We start from the raw sequence: 14425 nt of genomic DNA, 5'->3' as shown, positions 1-14425 counted from the left end.
TGTATGTATTTGAATTCTCAGAAGAACTCTGCAAAATAATATCTCTGTTTCACAAGGGACACAAGCAAACTGAAAGAGGTTGAGCCACTTGTCCAAGGTCACACAGATAATAAGTAACAGAGCCAGTTTAAAACCACACCTGCTTAATTCCAAAACCTACACTATGTGGCTAAAAATTCTAAGTCATCTGGGGAATATTTCAAATAAATACAAAAGTAGACAGAATAGAACACCACCCTTGTGTACCTATTTTGCAGATTCAACAATTATCAACCTGTGGCCCATCTTGTCTCACTGACACTGTCACCCACTAAAACTACCCTAGCATTGTTTTGAAGTATGACTCAGATACTGTAAAAATTTCTCTCATAAATATTTTATTTTATTTTATTCATAAATATTTTAGTCAGAGTCTCTAAAAGACAAGGACTGGAAATAATTTATTTCTTTTTTTTCCTCTTTAAAATATTCCAAATAAATAGATTTCACTGAGTCGGTAAAGTAGCTCTGCTCTTCCCAAGAATGTCCCAAACTGGACCCCAAATTATTTTACGAAGAGATGTTCTTCTTGAGATGTTAAGCTTGCCAGAGTCCTCTGCTCACCCAAAAATCCTCCTATGAATACTGATGCTCAGTCTTCTCTCATGCTGTGCTTTCTGCAAAAGAGGCTAGAATATGCTATCTCTATGAATACAGGAGAGGAATAAAAAATGAATCTCCAGTTCTTAGTAACACCAGTCAGAAAGCAATAGGGCAAGACTGTCAGTTCAACAAGTTCACTGGGTGCTCACTCTCAGTGTTTTAAATGGACCCTATAGTGGATACAAGAATAAAGAAGTAAACAGGCATTCACCAAATAATAGAATAACTGCTGCTGCTGCTGCTGCCAAGTCGCTTCAGTCGTGTCCAACTCTGTGCGACCCCATAGACGGCAGCCCACCAGGTTCCCCCGTCCCTGGGATTCTCCAGGCAAGAACACTAGAGTGGGTTGCCATTTCCTTCTCCAATGCATGAAAGTGAAAAGTGAAAGTGAAGTCGCTCAGTCGTCTGACCCTTCGTGACCCCATGGATTGCAGCCTATCAGGCTCCTCCGTCCATGGGATTTTCCAGGCAAGAGTACTGGAGTGGGGTGCCATTGCCTTCTCCAGAGGTGCACAGTTACTGGGTTACCCAGCAGAGTTACTGGGGTCTAAAAGAAAAGGGTGAACTTATTTTTTCCCAAGTGGGATATTTGAGAAACAAAGAAACTGAGGTCTGAATGACAAGACTTCCACAGCTGCAGAGAGGGAGAACCAGGGAAAACCCTCATCTCTCAACTTCTAATTCATACTGATTTTGATCTCAAGAAGGACTAAAGAAGTCTTCCTTGGGCAGTCCAGGGCAGGGTGTTGGAGAGCTAAGAGCCCACATGCCTCGGGACAAAAAAACCCCCAAAAACCCAAAACATAAAACAGAAGCAATACTGGGACAAAATAACAAAATTCAATAAAGACTTAAAAATGTTTCCACTTTAAAAAAAAGAAGAAGATAAAGGACTAGAGATGCTTGACTGGAAATATTCCTCACTATCACAAGAAAAGTTCTTGGAATGGGCCTTGACAGTCACATGGAATTTGATAAATGGAGAATTGTAAATGTTTTAGGCAGAGAAAACAGCATAAACAACTTTGTGTGATATATTCTGACAACACAGACCATGTGACTTGGCTGACATTTAGGGACAACTATAAGGCAGGGATGAGGAAAGTGTGGAAAGTTAAGTCTGCAGCCAGATTAGAGAAAAGCTTGACTACCAGGGCAAGTTGCTTGTTATGAAGGCCCTCAAGAGTGATGAAATTCTGAAAGTTTGAAGCTGAAGAGTCAAGGAAACACAATGATATATGGGTCACTGGGATAAACATGGATTATATGCTTTGTAATTTTAATCTCATATTTAATTTTAATTCTTATTAATGAGAATGCTTTGACAAGCACTGTCTAAGGAGAGCATTGTATTTGTTTAAGAGACGGGTGTGGGAGGCCATGACAGGGTAGGGGGTGGGGATCTGCTCAGGGGACAGGCATGAGGGAGTGAACAGGCTGCAGGGATTCTTCAGTGAAGTAGACAGAAAGGAAATTGGTGGAAATAGTTGAGAACAGCCACAGTGTGCGTCTGACAGACTAGTTCCTGGGGCCCATGGAAAAATGGCTTAGAGGCAGCAGAAAAACCTTCAGGGAATCTCTATATTTCCCCAGGAGCATTTGACCTGTGATCGCTGTTAGCCCCTATTTCTTCATGGATGTCAAGACAAAATAACTGGGACTTCCCTGCTAGTCCTGTGGTTAAGAATCTGCTTCCCAATGCAGGGGACGCAGGTTCCATCTCTGGTCGGGGAACTAAGATCCCATATGCCATGGGCAGCTAAGCCCACCTATTGCAATTACTGAGCCCGCATACCACTATCAGAGAGAAGCCCGCTTGCCGCAATGAAAGATCCCACATAACACAACCAACACCTGATGGGAAATAAATAAATAAAAAGACAAAATAACTTGGTCACATATTCTAATAAGAATGGATTAGGAGCTCCTTTTTGATACATAAGGAAGCACATTTGTTTCTCAGCCAAAAAACTACTTTCCACGTAACTATGAGTAATTATCATGATTGAAATGTCTAAATTCAATGTTGTATAAGAGGAGTTGTAAGAAGCGGTTAATCTTTGAAGCTTGACAAACCTGAATTTGCAGCCCAGGTTTGCTACTTACTAGTTGAGTGATCCTGGTTAAGTTATGTAACCTCTCTGAATTTCAGTTGCCTTGATGGCAGAAGCAGAGAATACCATTCAAAGTTGTAGACAAAATAAGCAGTATGTATATAGAAATGCTTTCCTACAGTTGTGTACCTGGTACACAACTAATGTTGGTTCCTTCCGCCTTCTTGGTGAAATCAATACCAGATAGAAGGGAAATTACTAATAACCAGACATCCTGTAAGCTTCCAAGTTCAACTTCCTTTATTAAAACTTTACAAGAACTGCTAAGTAATAGCAAAACAGATTCATTTCCTTTTACTTTCCTTAACTACTCAATAGGATGGGGTACTAAGGGACAGAAAAATGTCAGATACACACACTTAAAAGGGAGAATAAGAACAACTCATATAACAATTAAAAAACAAATTCATTCTTTTATAGGGCAAAAACAATGATCTGTTGACATATCTCTAAAGAAGATATACATATGACCAATGAGTACATGAAAAGATGTTCAACATCATTTGTCATTAAGGAAATGCATATGAAAACCACAATCAGATACCACTTAGCATCCACTGATACCCATAATCAAAAAGATAGACAAAAAAAATAGATACATGTATATATATAACTGAATCACTTTGCTGTACACCGAAACGAACATGTTTTAAATCAACTATGTTCTAGTATGAGATAAAAGCATTTTCTAAGTAAACTAAGAAAAAAGGATAGACAAGGGCTGATAAGAATATAGAGAAATTGAAATCTTCATACACTATTGGTGCAAATGTAAAATGGTGTAGCTGCTTTGGAAATCTGCTTTGCAGTTCCTCAAAGTGTTAAACATACAGTGACCATGTGCTGCGCTTAGTCGCTCAGTGGTGTCCGACTCTGTGGTCCCAGGGACTGTAGCCTGCCGGGCTCCTCTGTCCATGGGGATTCTCCAGGCAAGAATATTGGAATGTGTTGCCATGCCCTCCTCCAGGGATCTTCCTAACCAGGTCTCCCACTGTGCAGGTGGATTCTTTACCGTCTGTGCCACCAGGGAAGCCCATGTGGTGCGATAATTCCACTTGTAGATATATGGGGTACCCCAGGTGGCACAGTGGTAAAGGATCTGCCCGCCAGTGCAGGAGATGCAAGAAACACAGGTTGAATCCCTGGATTGGGAAGATCCCCTGGAGCAGGAATGGCAGCTCACTCCAGTATTCTTGCCTGGAAAATTTCATGGACAGAGGCCTGGTGGACTACAGTCCATGGGGTCACAAAGAGTCGGACATGACTGACCACACACACCACAGCAGATGTATACTCAAAAGAACTGAAAACATATTTACGCAAAATGCTTTACATCAACGTTTATAGTGATGTTGTTCATGATAAAAAGTAGAAATAACTCAAGCTCTTATCAATGGTAAATGGATAAACAACACATAGAATATTCATACAGTGAAATATGTGGTCATAAAAAGCAAGTGTTGATAACATGCTGCAACATGGATGAGCCTTAAAAACATTATACTAAGTGAGAGAAACTAGTCACAAGAAGTCATGTATTGTATTATTCCATTCATATGAGATAGCCAGAACAGGCAAATCTATAGAGACAGAAAGTAGATTAGTGGCTGCCGAGAGTGGGATGGAGTGGGAGTGGGGGTAGGGGTAGGGGATAGGAATAGACTCCTAATAGTCATGCTTCTAGGAGCATCAAAATGTTTGAAAGTTGATTGTGGTGATGGTTATACAACTCTGAATATTTTTAAAAACATTTAATTAAACAATTTTAATTGATGAAGTGTTTGACATGAGAAATATATCACAATAAATCTTTAAAATAAAAGTAGAGTGATGGATTTTCAGATTCTGAAACAGAACAGTCTATTGTTCTGTTGAGAAGACCATGTTCCCTCAGGCTCAGACTGCTGACGAAGACAGGTGCTTCAGACACATCTCCATGACCTGGGGTATTTGCCTGAGTGCCCTCAGTGACTTGGGGCTTCCCTGGTGACAGATAGTAAAGAATCTGCCTACAAATGCAGGAGACCCAGGTTCAAGGCTAGGACAATCCCCTGGAGAAGGAAATGGCTACCACTCCAGTATTCTTGCCTGGAAAATCCCATGGACAGAGGAACTTGGTAGGCTATAGTCCATGGAGTCATAAAGAGTCGGACGTCACTGAATTACTATCATGTTCACATTTTTACTTCGTCAGCTACTTAGTATTCTCTTCTTGGATACAGAAGAAGTACTATGAACCCCTAACTAAGGCAGTGATTGCTCCTTGGGCATTGCCTTACTTTGTACAGCAAAGTACAACACCTCAAAGATTATCTAGCCTTGACCTCAACTCTCAGAGAGTCGATGAGACCTGAGACTTCTTGCAGTTAACAGAGAATTTAAGTCCCAAACTCCACCTCTCAAGCAAAAAGTTCATCACACTTCATGAAAATATCCTTTTGTTATATTTTCTTGAGTTTATACTATAGAAGAGGGGAGAAAGCTCCCCATTTGCCATCAAAGGTAGACAGACATTTCTCATGCATCTGAATTTTGTGATGTAAGACTTGTACTTGAAAGTGTCTATAATACTTAAAAAAAAAAAAAAAGAATATCTATGGAAGAGGATCAGGATATGGGAGAGCTAAAAAATGAAGCTGAAATATAGGCCAGTACTCACTTCCATACTTAGGTCATTATTCATCCTGATGCAACCTGAAAGATCTGTTCCTGGGTGGAGACCAGCTGAAGGGCTAGGACACCTGACAACACAAAGTAAAGTTCCTTACTACAAGTGGAAAAATTGCAAATTTTCGCAGATACTAATCTATCATGTAGTTTCCCTTCCCCACCCCAATTTTACCAAATTTCTAATTAAGTTCATGCCTTCAGTGAGACATGATCAAAGAGAGCTCCAAGCTACATCAGAGAGAGGTTATAACCACAGAGAATCCAGCCCCAAATGAAAATGAAGTATTTGCAATTCAAAGTCTTGCTTCCTGACCTCTTGGTACAGATAGGAAATTTCAGTGGAGTGGACAGTGCTCACAAATTCCACTGACTTTTCTAAACTTTTCCTAAGGAAGATCAATCTGTGTACTTAGAAATTTGAGTGAACTCAGAGGAGCTTTGGGTGCGGGAAGCGGGGCACGGGGGTAGATTCTCAAAGACTTGTTCACCTGGAGTGTGAAGGAATAGAATTATGATCAAAACCTAGCAGAATAAGTTAATTTAGCAGTACATAATATATTCCTAAAAACTGGGAAACATTTTAAATAGCCTAATTCATCTTTTACAGTTTTAGGATGGATATTATGAAATTCAAAAGAGCTATGGAGCAAACTATAGAGGTATCTTTGTTTTACATTATCGATTTTCAGAAAGTTAGGCAAGTTACACAATGAAAATTCCATGATAAAGGTGTTACAATCTGAGGATATGAAAATCTAACTGATTAAAAGGGTAGGCAATGGAAAGGGGCCACCCCCAAAAAGCAGAATAAGTCTAGTCTGCCCTTTTAGCTTACTTGTGTCTTTCAGTCACAGCCAAAGCACCATCCTCTATTTCTTCATATCTGGGCCTTTCACGTGAAGCATGGATTAGGTTGGCCACACATGAGAAAGGTGTCAATTCTAGCCTTGGAATTGCTGTAAGACTATCCAGATGCAAGGCATCTGCATTAGAAGGGAGAAAAATAAAAATAGAAATTAATGGTTCAAATGCAGATGCCACAAAATTCAAAATCTTTGGAGGGACTCTCCAAAAATTCCCTCTTTGATGAGACCATTTCTGGGACAGCAAAAATCAATTCAGTTTTATTAATTTTTTAACATAATCCCCCACCCCCTAAGTTTTCATGCCTTTCTTTTTTCAAGGACGAGTGAGGGTGGAGGAGGGGAAACAAACCCTTGCCTAGTAAGCAACTAGAGATTTCAACAACAGCTTTCTGCCACAAGCAAAATCCAGCCAGCCAGCTGTTTTTGTAAATAAAGTTTTATTGGGACGTAGCCACACCCACTCATCCAGCATCATCCAAGGTTGCTCGTGTGCTACAATAGCAAAGCTGAGTAGTTGCTGCAGAAACCATACAGCCTGCAAAACCTCAAATATTTACTATCTGTTTCTTTACAGAAACATTTTACCAACTGCTGAAGAGAAAATAGCTTGACATTGTTTTTGTTGATCAGCCGCTATGTCGTGTCCGACTCTTAGAGACCGCAGGGACTGCAGCTCAACAGACTTCCCTGCCCATTGAAGAGTGCAGGAAATAGGATGACAACTTTTTCTGGGTGTGGAAACTGTCTTGTTATGCTTTTCTGCGTCCAAGAAGCAGCAGAATTTAATAGAAAAAACATAGACTTTGGAAACAATCACAATTTTCTATTCAAAGCCTGACTCTGCCATGTACAGTTTTGTGATCTCAGATAAATAACGAACCCACTCTGAGCCCCAGTTTACTTACGCACGAAGTGCCACGTGACCTGAGGCAAGTTCCTAACTCAATGTCCCTGTTTCCTTATTTTTAAAATGGCAATTACATTAGCATCTACTTCACAGGGATATAGTGAGGATTAAAGGAATTAAGAGGCATGTCCAGGGCAGAGACCAGTGCCTGGCTCTCCTTCAGCGCCCTTGTAATGATCACTGACTTCCTGTGGGTAACATCATCCCTAGAAAGCAAGTGCTCATCTGTTGTCCTACACGAACTGGTCACTCGTTAGTTCTGGCAGCAGTTGTCCCTTTTCTAGTTGAAATGATCCACAAATCACTCTACTTACTTTTTATTCCTTCTTTAAGTTATTTTATCATCCCATTTCTTTTATCCTTTCAGAACCAACCATTAACTTTTACTTTCAAAGCACATCTGTGTTGCGATGAGAGATGCCCCAGTTTTGAGCATCTCCAAGATAAGGTTCATTCTCCTTAGCCTGGCATTGATATGAACCTGCTCCAGACTTACATTCTACTGAACCCTGACCCGAGTCCTCTTATTTCCAAAGTGATTTGCCAAGCTTGAACTCTTCTCTTACAACTTTGCATTCTTCTTTCCCCACAACTCATGTTATTTTCTCCATTGGAATACTTTTTCCCATGCTTTTTGCTCTTCCAAATGCAATTTGTCTTTCGGTGCCCAGTTAAACACTCGTTTCTTCTACAGAGCCTTCTCTGACCCCAAGTCTTACTTCCCTTCATAATCTGTGAGCTATTTTAGGGATTACTCTTCATTATATTAATATATAATACAGTGCCTTACACAGAGTAAGTGCTCAAATATAAGTTGACTGACTGAATTCAGGGATAAACATATAAGCTTTCAACAACCTTTGCTATATATTGTTGTTATTGTTTAGTCACTAAGTTGTCACCTCTCTGAGACCCCATGGACTATAGCCCACCAGGCTCCTCTGTCCATGAGCTTTCCTAGGCAAGAATACTGGAGTGGGTTGCCATTCCCTTCTCCAGGGGATCTTCCCAATAACTGAGTATTTTCTGTTTCAAAAAAAAAACCCCACCTCCATCGGTGTCTACCAGGGTATAGGAAAGGGGCCATCCACGCTTACCCAGCAGAGGTGTGTACCAGCACGTGTGTTTGAAGGCCAAGGGTAGCTGATGTATTCTTGCCTCTGGACCACTATATCTTTTATGGCAATGCCGCTTCTGAACAGAAAATCAAGTCCTATTAGCTTTCCAAAGGGCTATAACGTATTTCATAATCTACTCTCTTCATCTCCAGAATTAAAAAGAATATCATTGTCCCCCCACAAGAGAGATCAAGAAGTAACAAAATAACAAAGCTTTCATGCTCTGAATTGAGAGGTAGAGTTTATGAGTAAAATGTAATATTTACTAAAAATTACTCTTCAATAATTTAATAGAATGATAACACCAATATCCAATAATAAACACTTTCATATAAACAAAGGCTTTGGGGAAAGAAATATGAGGGGCAGGTTTGGTTATATATTTCTTTTTTATGATACTATAATCAAAAAGTTTTCAATAGTACCATTTCCTAGGGCCTATCAAAATTGTGTGTGCACATAATAAAGAAAAAAAAAAATAGGGCTTCCCTTGTGGTCTAGTGGTTCAGACTCCAACTGCTAAAGCAGGAGAGGCAGGTTTGGTTCCTGATCTGGGAAGATCCCATGTGCAACAGAGCAACTCAGCCCATGCACCAGAGCTACTAGTCAGCACCCCAGCTGGGGGCCACACTACTGCAGACCTCGCACCGAGAGCCCCAAGGGAAGCCCCAAGGGAAGGTACTGCAGCGAAGCCTGCACACCTCAGTGAAGCAGCGCCTGCTCCCCCGCTCGCCGCAACCAGAGAAAGCCTGCACACAGCAATGAAGAGCCAGCACAGCCAAAAATAAATAACAAATGACTCTAAATAGAAAGTAAAATCAGGCATTCAAGCCTTAACAAAGAAAAGAAAATAGGTATCTGGCTTCACCTGCTACTCTCTCAAGAAAACTAGTATAGAGTTCTGACTTACTAATACACACACAGTAGGTTCACAACTGGCACTTAAATAGTTTCAAAAAGCTGAAACTTACCAGCTGTTTCTGGAAAAATTGCTGAATTCTTTCTGTGCAGGACAAGGGATCACAGTGAGGAAATTCCTCATCTAAACAGCTCTGTCATGAGAAAATGGTAGAGTGTATTCAAAAATAGGATGATGGAAGAGTCACAGATACAAAACACGTTAAAGATGTGATATTAACTGAGGGGGAGAAAATAGACTAGTTGTTTATCTTGTATTTTACATTAAGGGAACAAGTTTATAATGGTAAGCTTCTCATTGCATTTCCCCCATTACTTATTCTAGGAATGAAATCGTAACAGGAAACTAAATGGCTTTGTCATTGAAATCTTCAGGCAGAGGCCAAAGAAGCTCATTGGAGATATAACTCAGAGTAGTGAAAATGGTGTCTGTGAAAATTTTACAGCAATAAAACTGTGACTTTCCTCGAAGAAGTAGATACATATCTATTAGTTGCATTATAATAGAAAACTGGTGTTCTTGAGATGATTAAAGCACATTTAGATATGGAGATTTTTCCTGTTCAACTTATTGTAAGGGGCTTCTTAGGCACTCTGCCTAGCTTAATCTCTGACATGAATTTTTTTTTCTGCTTAAACAGATGTTCCTGCATTATGCCCTGGGAACAGATACATGCAAATGTCACCCTTCTCTCTTTCCTCCTCCAGCCCCTTCTCTCCAGTGCCAATCTTGCTGTTCCTTATGTTCTTCATTTATGAACAGAAAGGAGAAATTCACCAAGTGTCATAAGGGAAAGAAACACATTTAACTCCACCATGGATATCCTGAGATATCCAGACAGAAAGGAGTCGAGAGCTTTGTTCAAACAGGAAAGAGAGACAACAACCACCAAAGCCTACTCAAGAGTCTCAGAAGGGAGGTGACTAAGCTAGAAAACTGGCCTTTTGCTAATAGATACAGTAAATTCTGAGGTGCTTCCTCTCTAAAAGATGTTATTAGGAACCACTCACTGATGAGTGTTCTCTCCTGTTTTGCGAAATGCTTTCAAAAATGCATGAGAGGACAAAGTTCAGCAGAGCATCTTTTTCTAAGTCGGTTATTTAACTTTATGACTAAAATTATTATATATTATAACTTAGCTTCAAAATCTTACACCAACTGGACAACTTCCCCACAGTAAACACATATCACAGGGGTTTGGGTCTTTCTGTTTGCTTTTTACCTGAAACAGCAAGCCATGGAGTTGTCCTTTAACTAAGTTCTTTCCTAGTGGCTGAATTGTTGCTATAAAGAGAATGTATAACCAGCTTAATATGACAATTTGTAAAAATCCCCCCTTCATGCATTTCATAAACTTTTAACAGCTTTAAATCTGGGGCCTGAGGAAAGGAGAGAGAAAACAATGGCTTTTGAGAATGATGTTCTCAACTCAAGACTCATCAAACTGGGAAAGCAGAAGAACAAAACAGGTGGGTGCAGCTAAACTATTACTGCCCTTGGGTATTTAAAATTAACCTTGATCAATGCAAGTGAATTATCTTCTAGAAGCGAGTCACAGAATTACTCATGTTAAAAAGGAAATACACCTCAGAGGTCACTCCATCAACCCCCTACCCATGGGGAAATTGGCTCTTTAATAAGCCTCTGCTCAAGCTACAAGGAAAGGAAGCCCTGGAAACAGCCACAGAACCCCAGAATCCTACAAGTAGGGGTGAGACCATGAGGACACTGATGTCCAGAGGACTGAAGTACATAACTGGCTATTCACGGAGCTAAGATCAGACTCACAGGACAGTGCTCCATTCACTATCCTCTTTTGTGAAATTAAAAATATTTGTCTCTCCACTTAACTGAAAATCTGCTTCCCAGCAACTTCCAAATTCTCATCTCTGAAATAATGAAAGTGAGAAAAATACCTATTTAACTTCTAAGTTAAATAGTAGCATATTTCTTATTTGACAATCCATACCCTTTGAAAAGTTGCCAAGAACCAGAAAATAGGCTGAAATCATTGGAACAACCAAAATAGATGTTGATATCCATGCCCTTTATTCACGTGGCAAGTCCTATACTTCACTCAGATAGTAGGCTCGGAATTTATACATAATTCTCACAAGCTTGACTGTTTTCTCAGCCCACAGATGATTAAAAACAAAAATTAAATGAGGGTAGGAAGCTCTGCTAGATGGAGGCATATTAATAGCTGCCACTTAAAAAAAAAGTCACTAAGAGCCAGAAAAATTAACAGCAGATAGATACTCTGCTGTCCAAAACACACCGAAATCTGGTGTTTCTTATTTTAAAGACCAACAGTTTTATGCCTCAGTAGCCTGAAGAAATTCTGAGCCATAGAAAATAAGGCTAATACATGTGAAAAGTACAAACTCTAATTATAAATATTTTCCAGGGAAAAAAGCTTGAAAACCTCCAATTTGTGGAAAATTACCCATGTAAAATTTATTTTATATGAATTTTTTTGTAAAACTAACATTTTTCAACTAAGCTTGACAGTGCTTATGAGGCCCACAAGGAGGATAATATATTTTTAAACTATTTTAACATATTTAAGTAATTTTAAAGAATTAAATTCTGAATACTTAGAACTCAAGGATAGATTCAATTTTTTAAAATTCCCTGTGTTTACTATATTAAGAAATAAGGCTCTGTTCTCCTAATCAGTGTTCTGAGTAAGGCTCTGTTCTCTTAACCAGTTCCCAACATTATACTTCTGAAGTTATATATCTCAATACACTGTCTTTGAATTTCTAAATTAAGTTTGTGTTTCAGAAGAAATAACGAGTTAGTATAAGACTGTCTAAATTGCCCATCTGCTTTCCCATCAGGCAATCTTGGGTTTTAGAAACAGTCAATCTCAAAACATTCAAGCTGTAAACCTTATTTCAACAGATGTTTTGTGCAACGGGTAGCAACGATTTTCATATGTTTCATAAGGCAAAACAAGCTGGCTTATGACCTTAATTTGCATGAATCTTTGCATTCTTCTTTATGTGTTTGGAGTTGAACCTGCCACGTCTCTAGGCCATTTAGGTTCTACATGGAAGCAAGTAAAACAATGGCCACTGTATCCCCTGCTGTTGCCATCTGTGATGTAGGATGAGACCAGTTGTCTTGGATACATTCAGCCTTTGAAGGAAGCTGAAATAAAACAACTTTCTAAATGATTATGCACTAAGATATTGCAATTAATTGGATGTTGAAAATCAAGACCATGATATTGAGCCATAATAATGTTAGTTATCAACAAGCGTTGACATTTACAGACTATGGACTTCATAGAATTTCTGAATGTTCTATTAAAGTGTGCATTAAAAATATTAAAGTTCTTTGAAAACCACAGAGTAGAAGAAAATAATTCACAACACTTATATCTGTCAAAGTTCTTGTATTCAAAATATATAAAGAAAAGAAAATCTAAAACTCAGTAACGAAAGGACAAGGGACTTAACTTGAAAAGGGGCAAAAGATTTAGGTAGTTCACAAAGAAGAAATAAAACAATGGCCAATCAACCCAATAAATTAAAATCAGATACCTGGAACTCCTGCACACTGCTGGAAGGAGCATGAAATGCTCCAAGCACTATGAACACTGTTTGCAGTTTCTTAAGATGTTAGAGTTACAGCTATACTATGATCTAAAAGCTCTGCTCCTAGATAATTAACCTAGGTTAAAAAAAAAACACAGGTCCACACACAGACCCAAAACTGGAAATAATTTAGATGTCCAAGAATAGGAGAAAAGAGAATTACATTGTGCAATGTTCTTACAAAACAATGTAACTCAACCATGAAAAGGCATCACCTTGATAAACACACTGAAGAGAAGACAGACAGAAGCACACAAAGGTTTATACTATACAACTCAGTCCTAGAACAGCCTAAATTCTAGAACCCATCTAGAACCCACTGATGATAGAAACCAGATCAGTGGTTCTTCCTGGTGGTGGTGAAGGTAGAAGTGGAAGTCACACAAAGGAAGTTTCTGGGGTTATTGCAGTTCTGTGTTTCCATGTGCACTTGTCAAGCTGGTTCCACAGTACACTTACGATCTCAACGTTTTGTGATATATTAATTACTCAGCAATAACTAAGAATTTAAAAACTACAACAAGGCTTCCCTAGTGGTCCAGTGGTTAAGAGTCTGCCTGCCAATGCAAGAGACACAAGTTGGATCTGTGGTCTGGAAACAACCCATGAACCACAGAGCCACTAAGCCCACGGGCCACAACTCAGCTTGGGCTTTAGAGCCCATGCTCTGCAAAAAAGAGAAGCCACCACAACGAGAAGCCTGTGCACCACAACTAGGGAATAGCAACCCTGCTCACCACAACTAGGGAAAGCCCTTGTGCTGTAAGCAAGACCCAGTGCAGGCAAAAACAAATAAAATTTAAGGATAAATAAAAACGACAAGAACAAAAATAATGGAGCTTATGAGATAAATAGGGCTAGGAAGAGACCACTAAAAATGTATATGCAACACTGTAACCCAAGCACTAACGAACACAATTGCTATTAGTACCAGGGAAAGTAACTTAGATCACTAAGACATAGGACTTAAAATGGCTAAAGGCTGACTTCCAGAATCCTAGAATGCACAAAAACAATGGAGTGGAAATGCTGGTGACACTTTAAGTGGCACAGAGCTGGTGGGGTGCTGAGAAAATGCACATGAAAGTGGAACTTGGAGGCTGTGGGGCTGCTGAAACAAGTGCAGGTGGGAATACAGTCTGCCACAGAGCAGAGCTCTGCCGGGGTTGGGACGGCGGTCCTCGGCAAGGGAGGCCCAGGTGCAGGCACTTGTTTTTAATTTTCTTAAAATAAAGCTGAAAGCCTCTTGCTGCCTGTCAGCAGCCAAGCTGAGGGTTTTTTCCTTTGCTGCTGTAGGTTATAGTTCTCATCCTACCAATTCAGATTCTATACCCAAATTGAATGAAACATCCATATTCTTCTCACAAGTCTTCACCCATTTGTCAATTGCAAATGAGGTAGTTTACATACAGAAACATGCCCCTGCAGAACAGACTATACCCAGTATGGCCAGCCACTCACTAGCTACTGCTGTGCTTTTGTTACAGTATAAATTAAGAACTCCAGCATTTTCTGGAGGAAGATACTGAGGTTCGGAGAAGTAGAGAGTTGCCCAAATTTATCAAAGTCTTTTGTAGACACTGG

The 14425-nt window shown here is 39.6% G+C and overlaps 1 protein-coding gene across 3 annotated transcripts in view; it reads right to left on the bottom strand.

The window, feature by feature from the left end:
* Positions 1-14425, bottom strand: part of IRAG2 (inositol 1,4,5-triphosphate receptor associated 2) — a 54348-nt gene that overhangs the window by 35779 nt on the left and 4144 nt on the right. The window contains exons 3-7 of one of the 3 annotated variants that reach the window (XM_070453797.1): positions 10459-10520; positions 9289-9369; positions 8297-8393; positions 6262-6409; positions 5416-5497 (exon numbers count right to left, since the gene is read on the bottom strand). The exons of 1 other annotated variant lie outside the window; for it this stretch is intronic. In XM_070453797.1, coding sequence (XP_070309898.1) covers positions 5416-5497; positions 6262-6409; positions 8297-8393; positions 9289-9369; positions 10459-10520 — 470 coding nt within the window. The remainder of the gene's footprint in view (positions 1-5415; positions 5498-6261; positions 6410-8296; positions 8394-9288; positions 9370-10458; positions 10521-14425) is intronic. One more of the 3 variants, XM_070453794.1, reaches the window with a different exon arrangement.

This window comes from Odocoileus virginianus, chromosome 23 (genome assembly GCF_023699985.2).
Source record: "Odocoileus virginianus isolate 20LAN1187 ecotype Illinois chromosome 23, Ovbor_1.2, whole genome shotgun sequence".
In the NCBI taxonomy this organism is placed as follows: domain Eukaryota; kingdom Metazoa; phylum Chordata; class Mammalia; order Artiodactyla; family Cervidae; genus Odocoileus; species Odocoileus virginianus.
This window is presented reverse-complemented; position numbering and strand designations above follow the sequence as displayed.